At 36.6% G+C, this 13,560-nt stretch overlaps 1 protein-coding gene across 6 annotated transcripts; it reads left to right on the plus strand.

Moving 5' to 3' along the window:
• The first annotated feature begins 3,070 nt into the window (after positions 1–3,070).
• Positions 3,071–9,204, plus strand: LOC136224318 (vacuolar protein sorting-associated protein 36). 6 transcript variants are annotated; one of them, XM_066012614.1, is made up of 9 exons: positions 3,071–3,914; positions 4,023–4,226; positions 5,441–5,534; positions 5,652–5,732; positions 5,864–5,928; positions 6,638–6,773; positions 6,858–6,942; positions 8,712–8,791; positions 8,876–9,204. In XM_066012614.1, exons 1-8 carry the CDS (start codon positions 3,279–3,281, stop codon positions 8,764–8,766), a joined length of 1,356 nt encoding a protein of 451 aa, XP_065868686.1. In that variant the 5' UTR covers positions 3,071–3,278; the 3' UTR covers positions 8,767–8,791; positions 8,876–9,204. The 6 variants fall into 6 exon arrangements, 5 of the variants coding, with proteins under 5 accessions (XP_065868686.1, XP_065868689.1, XP_065868687.1 ...); XM_066012617.1 differs by having other exon boundaries at positions 8,963–9,204; XM_066012615.1 differs by having other exon boundaries at positions 8,712–8,786.
• Positions 9,205–13,560: the final 4,356 nt, after the last annotated feature.

The following is a 13,560-nucleotide window of genomic DNA, read 5'->3' on the forward strand; positions in this document are numbered from 1 at the left end:
GATGAATGTGCTATATTTCTTTTCCCAATTTATAATTTTAATTTTATAACTCGTGTTAATTCAATCAAGTAGTCGTATTCTTAACTTTTGGCCACGATTGAGACCAACCTTATCACAATCGAGGTATGAAAGGGAAGAACATTAAGTATCGTTTACTTTTGGCCACGATTGCGACCACCCTTATCACGGTCGAGGTATGAAAGGAACGTTAGAAATTAAAGCAAAATTAAACATGTTTAAAGTTTTAAGTAACGATTGCGTCGACCCATGGCATGGTCGGTACCTCTTAAACGAACACAAAAGCAAATTAATTCATATAAAGTCACGAACGAGACCACCCTTATCACGGGCGTGACTAAGTAAATATATCAAACCTAAGTCCTTAATAAATCTATATTTGTAATAGTTTAGGTTTGGGAAAGGAAATTTTGTGCTTTGAAATGCCTTGAGACGAAAGATTCAAAAACATGTGTGCTTACACCGTCCCGAATACTTCAATATAAAAATTGAGATACAAGACGAATGATATATCTCTTTTACACTAGCTAGTTTGATACTTTGTGTATAAATTTACCATGAAAAGTTTATCTTTCGGTTTAACTAATTCAAAAAGGAATTTATGGATATATGTTCTGTTTATGAAGAGATTGATTAAAGAATAAATTCAGTGAAATTTTGCTCGGGACTAGCAAAAGCTTAAATGTGGGAGTTTGTTAAGCCCAAAATATACCTAAAATATCATATATAAATACGTTAAATTTACATTGAAATCGTGCTAAATATATTCATTTAGAATACTTTTACGTCTTTATTTACTTCTTTGATGCAAGGTACCTAATTATTTGGTTAAATCCAAATAGGAGTTAAATAGGAGCTAAAATGGAGGAAAAACCTAAAAAACATGCCAAGAATATGTATCAATCAGAAGAACGCTTAAGGAGGACAAGAAGCAGTCGAAAGACGAGGAGAAAAGTCCCTGTCGCGACTGAGATTTTCAGAATCTTAGTCGCGACATACGAAAGCCGGTCATGGAAAAACGAAGTCTTCAAATCGCCCCTTCACCCCCTGTCGCGACTGAGATTTTCAGAATCTCATATGAGACAGCGAAGAATTCTGCACAGTTTTCACATGTTTAAATCCGAGAAACGCGTCTGTTCGTTTTGATAAAAGCGACCCTTCACCAACGGACACGACCCATCAATTACAACCCTTCACCAACTATAAATAAGTGATTCATTTCAGAAATCAAAGTTGAGAAATAGTTAGAGAAATTAGAGAGTTGTTATTATGTTGAAGAAACTCTGACTCAGAAATGAGTCAGATTAGTTTACATTTCTGTATAAACAAACTTGATGTACACAAGTTGTTATTAGATTAGTTATAAACACAGTATTAGTTTAGTTTCAAAGGTTGATCACAGACAAGTTTTCATTCTGGTAGCGGACTAACCGGTCCCTATTCCGAATATTCAGCGAGAAGAACTAACGGCTGAAGCGCAAAGAGGTCTGACAAGCCTACGGAGTTTGAGGAAAAGATTGACAACCCGGATCTCAAAGTTTTCGTTACAATGCTATCCATGTTTCTACTTCTCTGTTAACTTGTGAAGATTCACATTTCATTAATGAGATATATTTATTTTATTCAATACATTCTTCCTGTTGTTATTTTGATATTGTTCTGACAAAATGATTTTCAAAGTGATAAATTGGTGTTTTTATTAAAACGTTTTATACCATCTTATTCATATAAGAACTTTGTTGAACACTTGAAAGAATTGGTTTTTACGGATGATATGATCGCTAGCGCGGCTTATCGGATATAAAATACTAATTTGATTAAGGTAGAAATCTGCTCCGAACCAGAGAGATTTCTACGGTTCAAAGCCATTTAATTGAATAAATTCCTATATTATTACATGTCCATAATCTTACCAAAGTTATAGTTGTTTTCTTTGCTTTATGAAAACAAGTTTTATACCTTCTATTTATTCCAATTACGGAAGTATCTGTCTTGTAATCAAAATCTCAAGACGGAATTGTTCTCTAAATTCAATATAATATTATTATCTAATCCTAATTTATCCGAACCATTACAATCAATTAAACGATTTTCTTTAGTTAAACCTAAAGACGTGAATAAAACTGAATTAAATAAGTTTTTAGTTAAAAAGCGTTCCGTGTGGATTCGATATCTTTTATTACTACAAGCGTATACCGTGCACTTGCGGAAATCGCTCAACAACAACTCTCTCAGTGCCGTCGACGGTTACGCTCTAAAGTTCAGTCTCATTTACGCAAGGAGAATCTGCTGACCTCCGGGATCTTTCTCCGATGGAATAGTCGGTACTTGTTGCTCTTGGCTCTTTTGTATGTTTCTAGTTTGATTTTGTGGGTGCGACCATTTTCGGCGTTGCTTCAGCCGAGTCTTCCTGGTGATGTGTACCGGAGTCATGAGTTGTTTTTGAAGCTTTGGCTGATATTTCAGCTGATAATTCTACTGCGATTGAGTTTTTGTTTCTTTTCTTGCTGTTTGGTTTTGGTATAATTCTTTTAGTTTGTTATTTGTTTCTATTAGCAGTGTTAAATAACCGAATGGGATTTGGGAACTATGGTGTTTTCTTTTAATCAGAAAATCATAGATTATTGATCAACACATTGAATTTTAGAGAGAGAAATTAAGAGAGAAGAGAGAGAAAGAAAAAAAAAAGAAATTAAAGAGAGATGGAGAAGATGGTATATTTGATTTTTATTTTTTATTTTGGGTTTGTTTGTGATAATTAGATAATAAGGAGGTCAATTTATAAAAATAAATAAATATAATGACCAAATTAATTCTTTTCTCTTTGACTTTTAACACCGTTAGTCAATTTGGTATGTGTTTGCTAACGGAATGAAGTACATAGTACCACTTTGCAAACTTTTAAACCGCATGGATGTTGTTCGAAAATGGGTTAACCACAAGGTTTATTTTTGTAATTTTCCCAAAAATAAAATTATATATATATATATATATATATATATATATATTTTAATAATTGTAAATTAGTACTACTTGTCTTTAAAGTAGAGTTTATTAAATGAAAAAGAAACTTTATTAGCTTTTCGATTTCATACTTCTCTGTCTGCTACTCCTTTGCCATCTGCTCGCGAATTTGAATTTGGACTACTGGATCGATTTCAAATTTCAATACTGAAGAAGAAGAGTGAAAGCAGCAATGCCTTTGGTTTGACTATACAGCGTAAATAAGAGTCTTCTTCTTCTTCTTCTTCAGAATTCAAATGGCCGGCAACAACAATTTCTTCCCATCAGTATCCCTCACCAGCAGCGGCCGTCCGGTGCTCCTCCCTAATGAGGTGGAATGCCAGCTACTTTCCTCTGTGGACCTTGAATTTGAGGACGCCCAGTCGAATTCGCTCAATTTTCCTTCCCTCAAATCAGGTCTTCTCATTCTCACCACTCACCGTCTCTTATGGCTCCCATCTACTTCCATCCCCGTCCCCAATTCCGATGCAATTGCTATCCATCTCTCCCTCGTCACTCATATATTCTCCAACAAAAAATCCATCAAATCGATTTTCCACTCTCCCCGTATTCGGTTCCAGGTCTCCTTGAATTCCAAGAGTGTGGTAGTTACAGTCGTGGCCAGAGGGAAAGGGGACTCCGATGGGTTTTTGTCCAAGTTTTGGGAGAGCTGGAGGGGAAGGGTTTGGGAAGCTGATACTGTGAGTTCCAATTCCAGTGGGCCAGTGACAGCTTCAATTCCGGGAACAAGCTCTTCTTCAGGTGGATTATATTCAAGTGATGGGTCTGTAAGAATGGTAGGAGTAGCAGGAATACTCAGGAAGGAGCAGGAGATATGGGAGAGTACGGACAAGAGCTTGCAGGATGCTTTCCAAGACTTGAGTGCACTTATGGTAAAAATTATTTTGTTTACCTATGTTTGTTTCTATTTGGTCATGATCGTCCTTGTTATCAGTCTTTGTAAAGCTGGTTTATGTTCTATAAGTATCTTGAAATTTCAGACCAATGCTAAAGATATGGTAATACTAGCAGAGAAAATGAGGCAGAAGCTCTTATCAGGTTCCAGTTCTCAAGGTAGTGCGGGTACGGATGAGGAAATGGGTTCCAAAGACGAGATGCAAGATTTGTTGTTGAGTGTTGGTATCATATCTCCTGTAACAAAAGAGTCTGCTGGGGCCCTGTATCATCAGCAATTATGTCGACAGGTTTCCTCTTTCTTTCTACTGAAACACTTTGTCATTTGGATTTTCAGTTTTGATAAGAAGCTATATTTTTTGAACTTCTGATGCTAGATATCTGTTTGCAACTTCTACTGTATAACAATGTGAACTTGTGAACAAATTTACTACTACTGTCTTCTGAACTGAAATGCAATTCCTGTGCAGATTTTGTAGTTGCAACTTGTCTATGTTTGGTGGTCTTAATAACCATGTCTGCTTGTAATGTCTGAAAATGCGGCTGAAACATGTCAGTCAAGCCATAGTTGCTAAGGCAGGCGCAAGGCTCAGGCGCATGCCTGATGAATAGAAGGCGCAAAAAATGAATAAAAAAAATACAAAATCTAATTATGAATATTCGATACTAGTGTCACTAATAATCTATTAGTAGTTAAAGCACAAGTTATGATGAACTAAAGAACACACTTGTAAGTTGTAACCACACCAAACACAACAAAACCACCTAAAAACATAATATCAAACATCAACAACATAAACTAAGATACTAGAACTGCATCAGACCTCTGCTGGTCTCTTGTGTCGTACTGCAGAAGGAGCTCCTCTCCTTTAACTCTCTAACCTTTCTTCCTTCTCTTCTATTTTTTACATCTTTTCTTATTCTTTTTTACTTAGATCAACGTGTTAGAATTAAGTTTACTAAATAAGATAAGTGGTTAAGATTAATCAACCTTTTTCAAGAATGTTTATGATGCCTTAAAGAGTTTTTTAATAAGAGGTCTTTGTTAATATGTGATAAGGATTTTAATTTGAAACTTTGTTGTTCCCATATTGGAATTGGCCTACAAAGGTCAGGCTTTTTTGACATTGTGTGTATGTAGTGCAAGAATCTGGAAAAGATTAAATAATCAATTCTTGAGGATATTATTTTTATTTTCTTTTATATATTTTACTTCATGATAGTGCTCTTAATAATCATTTAGTATTCAGTATCAATCATTTTCTGGAAATTTTTGGTTCTGCTTTTTCTGGGTAAGTTTTCCAAGCTGCTAGCATTCAAGTGGAATCGTTTCTAAATCTTGCTACCAATGAATGTCAATGATACTAATATTTGTTTTAGATCTTACTTAATATTTATCTTCCTTACTTTTGTAATTGTTTTATGTTAGGGGGAATCTCTTTTTTGATTTAGTTTTTCTCTCTTACAAAAACTAATTTATTTATCAAATTTCATTAACCCTCAGTTGGCAGATTTTGTCAGAAAACCATTAGAGAAACATGGAGGAATGATGAATCTTATAGATGTCTATTGTTTATTTAATCGTGCTCGGGGCACAGGTATCATTTGATACTTCTTTATTCATCTTTCTCTGAAAATATCTTCAGTTTGCTAGATTTTATTTCAGGGGTTGTTTGTTAGAAGAACTAACTTTTTACTTTGTATTAATTACACAGAGTTGATCTCACCTGATGATCTGTTGCAAGCATGTACCCTGTGGGAGAAATTCGATGTGTACGTGGGTTACTATCTTTCAAGTTATGTTGCATTTGGTTGTTTAGTTGATATTTGAATATGAAGACTGATCAATTTCATTTCTCTATCAGGAGTTCAATTTTCATATAGTTTCTAGTCATTTGATAAGATTGTCCTCTTTTTGACAGACCAGTCATGCTTCGAAAATTCGATAGCGGAGTCATGGTCATCCAGAACAAGTCCCATAGTGATGAGGAGGTAGTCTCTTTAATTTTATGCAGAAGCAGTTATATTAGAACGTTACATTTGAAAGAAAATTTACCATTCCTAATTTAAGAGCATTAGTGAGATGAAATTTAGCCTTATTACTTTACCAGCTGCTCATTCCACATGCTGCTTAGAAATGTGGGTTTGAAAAAAGTTAACTTATAATAGACTTTCTTCATAGCCAATTGTAACATAACAGACAGAATGACAAAATTCCAAGGGATACTGGGTAAGGATAACAAATAACTCAAAAAGTTATAAAATTTGATAGAGCAAAATAAGTAACAGAATATTGCAAAAAGGAATTTAAATGCAACATTTGTTTATTTTAAAACATAAATTTTGAATATAGATTTATTTTAGTAGTATTCTGAGAGATATTTTATCAAAATTAGAGATTCTCTTCTGGATATAGAATTCTGTTACTCATGTCTAGACCTTGAATAAGAACCTACTGCAGCATAGCCAATGGTATTCATTAATTTGCTTTTGCTATGTGGGGATATTGTGTGTGGCTGCAAGAGAATCAATAAGTTGTGCTCTTTTGCTCTGTATGTGTAGAGATGTGCAGAAATTGGATAAGAATTGTTGATAGGGAAACATATTGTGGCTTCTATCTGTTGTTTTGATTCATCTACATGAGGCATGTATCACATTAAAACACTATAAATCTATAATTAAATTACATGATCTGTTTTAGGTTTTTGCTCGAATCAAAACCCTAGTCACAAAACCCGATGCCCTCCAAGCTGGAATAACTGCTGGTGATGCTGCTATGACATTGGGTATTGCACCAGCTATGGCTAAGGAGCATCTTCTAAATGCTGAGAGCAAAGGTGTATTTCTCTATAGTTTATTCTTGAACTATTAGTGTCATCCTTTGTTGGTATTTATCTTTCATTTTTCAAAATTGTTGCCAGGTATACTGTGCAGAGATATTAGCGTTGATGGCTTTCGCTTTTATGTCAACATCTTCCCTGAGATTGATTTTAATGATATTCACTTGTAAGTACTCTTATGGGTTATATGCTACTGCTGTCAATTCGAATTCATGTTTCTCTATGTGTTTGCCTTTTATTTTGAATTCTGCTTCGAACATTCTTGTTGAAACAACGAGGATCATTTTTTGGCCTAGTGTCTGGACTTCTGATAAGTTCAAGAATCTAAAGACTAATATTATGTAGAAAGGAAAACCTTGTATTGCAATTTCGATGAAGAATAAAAGCTCAACTTTTAATGGTGATACAGATAACAACTGAACAAAGCAAAAATAATGTCAAGTACGTGGACACTCCGATGTAGACAGCCCTACTCGCTATACGCAACAAAATGTCAGACACACCTCTCTACTCTTTAACAGATCCTATGTATTTTTCTACCACACTACTGCATAACTAACTACTCCAATTAAGTAGTGCCACATGTCTTCCTCCTATTCCTTCTGCATAAACTTCCCAGATTCTTGGATCATGAGAGAGCTGGCCCAGTGCTTTACCTCTATTTGTTGAATATGGCTCTGGTGCAGTTGGCTCGTTATTTTCAGTTTTACAAGTGTTGTTCATTTCCTTCCCTCGAAATTTCTATGTTCTTGCCCTTCTTTTAAAAATAACTCTAATGTCCCAAGGAAATTCTCATATAGGTGGGAAAGGGTGTTGGTATTTCATTTCTTCGTATAATTGTCGGTTTGATTGATTGGAAGGAAAATGTATAGGAAAATAAAAGGAAAAATAAGTAGTACCTTTTTTAGATAGTCAATGAGGAGAAAGGAAAGGATAAGAATAGCTAATTCATCTCTTTACCCTTTCAGAATAGAGGGAAATTAGAGTTTTACTTTGCAAAGTAAATAAAAAATAAACTTTAAGTTAGACTATTTAATGCTTCATACTTCAAATCTGTTGCTATCATCTCAATCCATCAGACTGAATAGTTATTGCATCTCTTAATTGTTTCTTTTCTTTTCCTCTGCTGTCTCATATTAAAGACTATATCCTTTCTAACCTTAACTGAACTCTCAATCATACTGAACAATGGTGATTTCTGCAGTTCAAAGCATTTAGTTCTAGAGCTAAGGTATTTATCCCTCTATGTGAACTTCTCATACTAAGAAATCACGGATAATTTGAATTTTTTTGTGATGCATTTGTAGAAAGTTGGGTTCTTATGGTCCCAAATGATACTCTTTTGATCTCATATTATCGAATATTGACTTTCTAGTCTGAACTAAAACTTATGCAGTTCAAAGCATTCAGTCATTTTTTGAGGCATTTCTTTTACTTACATCTAATAAGCAGTCACTCCCAGTTATTGATGGAGATGATTTGAATTTTTTGTGATGCATTTGCAGAAAGTTGAAATTCTTGCGGTCCTAAATGTGATCATCGTCTTGGATGTACCATTTTACTCGGGCGTTGTTCATGCAACTCTGAGCAATTTTTTTTCTTTTTATATGATTTGAATTTTTTGCGACGCATTTGTGAAAAGGATGGAGTTTCTTATGTCCAAATGATACTGTCTTGGGCTTGGTATTTTGATTGATGAGACTTCTCTTGTGGCATCTCCAACTTTGACTAACATTTTTGTGGCTTAAATTCTAATCCGCTATATGGTGTTTTTAGTTTGTTGAGCTTATTATCTTCCATTTTGATCATGTTTGGTGGTTAATTTCTGTTCCAACAAGTTTAGCAGTGATATTTGGATCAGTGTCACTAATATTAGGAAACTATGTAATAATATTCCTATCCATGTTTACCGATCTCTTATCTTCTGTGTAACAGAGTAAAAGATCATAGCATTTATTCTGTATGGATTAGAGCTACATCTACTTCATAATGCCGTTTTCTCCCAATGGTGTAAGGTCAGAGCTTTATCCACTTAATATATCCTATTGTTTCAACTGTGATGCTATGAAAATGACAGTTAACATAATTATATGATGCAGTCAATGCTTTCAAAAGTCGAAGTATTCTGAGCTGGTTTTGTTTTCCGCAATTCAACTGGCTTGAGACATTTTTTGTGTGAATGACAGAACTTGGTTGAGATATTAGGAACCATTTGCCGAGTTTTCAGAGGCATGCCAGACTTCCAGGCAAGGTGTTCATTCCAAATTCTAGTATTATACATGTAGAACATAGTTGAACCATTTATGTACCCCACACTTTCTGAACAGGGCCTGAAAGCACAATGATTTCCGACCAATACGTATACATGTTTATTTTCAAATTAAATTATATTGGAGGGTTTGCGTTCCATGCAACGGTCTCCTCTTTAGTTATCTTGGTTCAGAATAAGGTTGCATGCTGGGTTTGTTGGATTTGAAAGCAAGAAAGAACTCCATATTTGTGACTGGCAATAAGCAAAGCTATTAGTCTTGCTTTTTGTTACTTAATGTATCAGAGAGTAGGAATTCAGTTGATGAAATTGTGATTCAGTCATATTTCATAAATAGACCGACTATATGCTACTTCAGGTACATGTGAAGGAGTTATCGTTATCATGATGCGGGTTGAGGAATTTTGTGAGGAACAGGGATGGGGATTTGGGAGAGCAGATTATCTTCCATACTCGTCTACTAATTTCATTGTTCTGTTCATCCTAATAGGGATGTAAACGGGGCGGGGCGGGGATTTGCTTTCCCATCCCCGTCCCCGCCTAAACGGGGATTCCCCGTCCCCGTCCCCGCCAACTAAATGGGGACAAAAACTGTCCCCGTCCCCGCCCCACGGGGATCCCCGCGGGTACGGGGAATCCCCGTTTACCCATTTAGTACAAAATTATCAATTATTAAATTCAAAATTCCCATCAACATAAAACTCTCAACATAAAATAATTTGCTTCCTACATGTATAAACAAATCCATATATGTTCCAATATACATAATTACATAGATCCAAGACTCCAATTTCCAAATCATTGACAATTATTCACAATGCTAAATAGTATTTCACTCAACTTCGTACAATTGCATCTTCAAATCATAAAAAATACCCTTACAACCAAAATCCCAGAAAAAGGCAAAAGAAGATGTAAAAGTGAGAAGTTAAAGAAGCGTGCAGCCATGGAAATGAGTGGTCGTCGGAGATGAAAGCTGAACTGGTGAAGGTTGGCTAAATATTAGGTTAGGGACTGATATGTGAGATGAAGACGAGAGGGTCGGCGGCGATGCGAGTTCGGAGCGGTGGTGCGAGGTCGGGGTAGCGGTGTGCGAGATTGGCGGCGGCGATGGAGGAGCAGAGAAGATGGAGTGCAGATTGGCGGCGACGATAGAGGAGCAGAGAAGATAATGGGTAGAGACAGGGAGAAAGCAGGAGACAATCTAGGAAGGAAATGAAATGAATCGTGTTTTTAGGTCAAGAAAAGAAAATAATTAATTTTGAAAAAATTATAATATTTAAAATGTTTAATATCTTTTAATTAACTAGGGGAATAGTTGATAAGAAATTGAAGTGGTTCAGATGGTTAAGACGTTTGGTTGTGTATCAACTGGTCAAAGGTTCAATCCTCCTCATGCACATATATTTTTCAATTTCATATTTAAACGGGGTTTAAACGGGGAATCTCCGTCGGGGCATTAATGGTACGGGTATGGGGATCCCCGCGGGGCGGGGATACCATTTCCCGTCCCCGCCCCGTACCCGCCTACGGGGACCATGTTGGTCCCCGTTCCCCGTCCCTGCCAAAAAACGGGGCGGGCCCCCGACGGGAACCGATATTCCCCGCCCCATTTACATCCCTAATCCTAATCAGCATCATAGCATTGGAATTGCAAAAAAACAAATGACACTATCAATAGATATTGAAGGACATTCTAGCTCAAATTAATAATTTAGTGGTTCTAGTAGCATTTTTCCCTTTATCCTTTTTTGTACTGTTAGTTATTCCCTTATGCTAGACACGTGTAGGCTGCAGAATAGGTGAGGTTGTTTTCCTATTTTGTTTGCTTATGTACACTGTCCTTTATAGCTGGGTATTTTGTTTTGCAACCATTATGATGGAATAAAGAACTTTTGAGCCCTATTCTAACAATGCTTTGGAGTTTGATGATGCACAATGCAGAGCTCTCTTTTCACTTCATGGAGTCATCCATCAAACTTCTTGTGTTAAGAGACCTCAGCAAAATGCTAGAGTGGAGAGAAAGCATAGACACATCCTTGAAGTGGCGAGGGCTCTTCGATTTCAAGCAGGCCTACCTCTTTCCTATTGGGGAGACTGTGTCTTAATAGCAGTCCATCTTATTAACAGGCTCCCCACTCCTATTCTTGATTACAAGACTCCCTATGAAATCCTCCATAAAACTCTTCCCTCATACACACACCTTAAAGTATTTGGATGTTTATCATTTGTCTATAACCTTGATTTTTCTTCAGATAAATTTTCTCCCAGAGGAGTCCCATGTGTGTTTCTAGGATACCCATAAACTCAGAAGGGATACAGACTCTTAAACCTCCTCACTTCACAGATTTTCATCTCAAGAGATGTGCTCTTCCATGAATCTTTCCTTTCCATTCTAGCTCCTCTTCCTCTTATATGCATCCTGTTCCAACCCTTGAATCTACCACTCCACAAACTGATATGTTTGATGGCATTTACTTGTCTCAATACATCGAAGTTACACCAAGATCACCAAATCCTCAGCTCATCAATTCATCTTCACCTTCCTCACCTGCATTACTTGTTACTTTACCAAATTCAGCATCCCCATTTCAAAGCTCTCCTGAAAATTCTATTCTTGCTCCCAAATGTCCTCCTATTCCTCTACGAAGATCTTTTCGAACCCACACAGCTCCAACATGGTTGAAAGACTTCATACTCCACATATTTCAAATTTGGCTTCCACTAACACTGCTCCAACATTCCATTGCTTTGTGACTGTGCTCACTAACACTTGTCTCCAGTATACTTCAAGGATGCAGTTGCTCTTGATCATTGGGTCAAAGCCATGAATGTTGAACTTGATGCTCTAGAATCTAATCACACTTGGGAAGTTACTATTTTGCCTGCAGGAAAAACAACTATTGGATGCAAATGGTTGTATAAAACCAAGTACAACCCAGATGGAACCATTGAAAGACATAAAGCATGCAATTGGTGATTGGCATACACTGCAAATGGATGTTACTAATGCATTTTTGCACGGTGATCCCCTTGAGAATGTTTATATGCAGATGCCACATGGATATACACATCTTGGCTGCAGGGTTGTCACACAAACTGAACCTTCTCTCTTGATCAAAACCAAATCTTTTGTTTGTAAGCTTAAAAAATCGCTCTATGGTCTTAAACAGGCCCCTAGGCAGTGGTTTTCCAAACTCTCTACCTCTCTTCTATCATTGGGATATGTTTAATCAAAGTCGGACTATAGTTTGTTTGTGCATCACACTGTGGATACAATTACAGTGGTATTAGTCTACGTTGATGACCTGCTTATCACAGGAAATTGCATGTCTTCCATTGATCACTTGAAAATCATGTTGCCTCAAATGTTTCACATAAAAGATCTTGGTCCTGTATGATATTTTTTAGGTCTGGAAATTGACAGATCAGTTTCAGGATTCTTTATATCGTAGAAGAAATATGCTCATGATATCCTCAAGGAATTTGGTATGCTGCATGCTAAGCCACTGAAGTTACCTATGGAAGGGAATGTCAAGTTTACACCTGATCAAGGAGACTTCCTACCTGATCCATCTCTGTATCAAAGACTCATTGGCAAACTGATTTATCTAACCATCACTAGGCCGGACATTGCATTTCCTGTTCAACTTCTAACTCACTTCCTCCATAAGCCTACCACTGTTCATATGCAGGCTGCAAAGCGCATTTAAAGGTATTTAGGAGGAACATTGTCTCAAGGGATCCTCCTAGCCTCTTCTTATGCAGCTCAACTCACTACATACTGCGACAGTGACTGGGCTAGCTGCCCAATATCAAGGAGATCAACTACCGGTTACTGCATATTCCTTGGAACCTCTCCTGTTTCTTGGAAAGCAAAGAAGGAATCAGTTGTTGCTAGATCGTCTGCTGAAGCAGAATACAGGGTGATCTTTTGAAATTGTGTGGCTTACTGCTTTACTTCGAGACCTTGGCCTTAAACATTTACCTCCCACTATCCTTCATTGTGATAATCAAGCAACTATCTCAATTGCTGCAAATTCTGTGCTCTATGAACGCACAAAACAGATCGAAATTGATTGTCATTATGTTCGTGATCAAGTCAATGTTGGCACTGTGGGTCCTTCCTATGTATCCTCATCTGATCAAGTTGCTGCTTCACAAGCTGGGAGTTTCACCAACGTCTCACTCACAGCTTGAGGGGGAGTATTGAAGGACATTCTAGCTCAAATTAATAATTTAGTGGTTCTAGTAGCATTTTTCCCTTTATCCTTTTTTGTACTGTTAGTTATTCCCTTATGCTAGACACGTGTAGGCTGCAGAATAGGTGAGGTTTTCCTATTTTGTTTGCTTATGTATACTGTCCTTTATAGCTGAGTATTTTGTTTTGCAATCATTATGATAGACTTAAAAGCATGTAGTAAAATTGTTATAAGCAAATTATAACATCACACAAAAGAAATTCTGTAAGGCCATAAAGTCGATAAAAATCTTGTGAGCATCGTACTATATTGC

Source organism: Euphorbia lathyris, chromosome 3 (genome assembly GCF_963576675.1).
Source record: "Euphorbia lathyris chromosome 3, ddEupLath1.1, whole genome shotgun sequence".
Lineage (NCBI taxonomy): Eukaryota > Viridiplantae > Streptophyta > Magnoliopsida > Malpighiales > Euphorbiaceae > Euphorbia > Euphorbia lathyris.

Bases quoted from the DNA above. Each gene is read 5' to 3' on its own strand.
- LOC136224318 (XM_066012614.1), top strand. From the start codon at position 3,279: ATGGCCGGCAACAACAATTTCTTCCCATCAGTATCCCTCACCAGCAGC. The intron at 3,915-4,022 runs GTAAAAATTATT...TTGAAATTTCAG, and splicing joins AAGACTTGAGTGCACTTATG to ACCAATGCTAAAGATATGGT. The intron at 4,227-5,440 runs GTTTCCTCTTTC...ATTAACCCTCAG, and splicing joins ATCAGCAATTATGTCGACAG to TTGGCAGATTTTGTCAGAAA.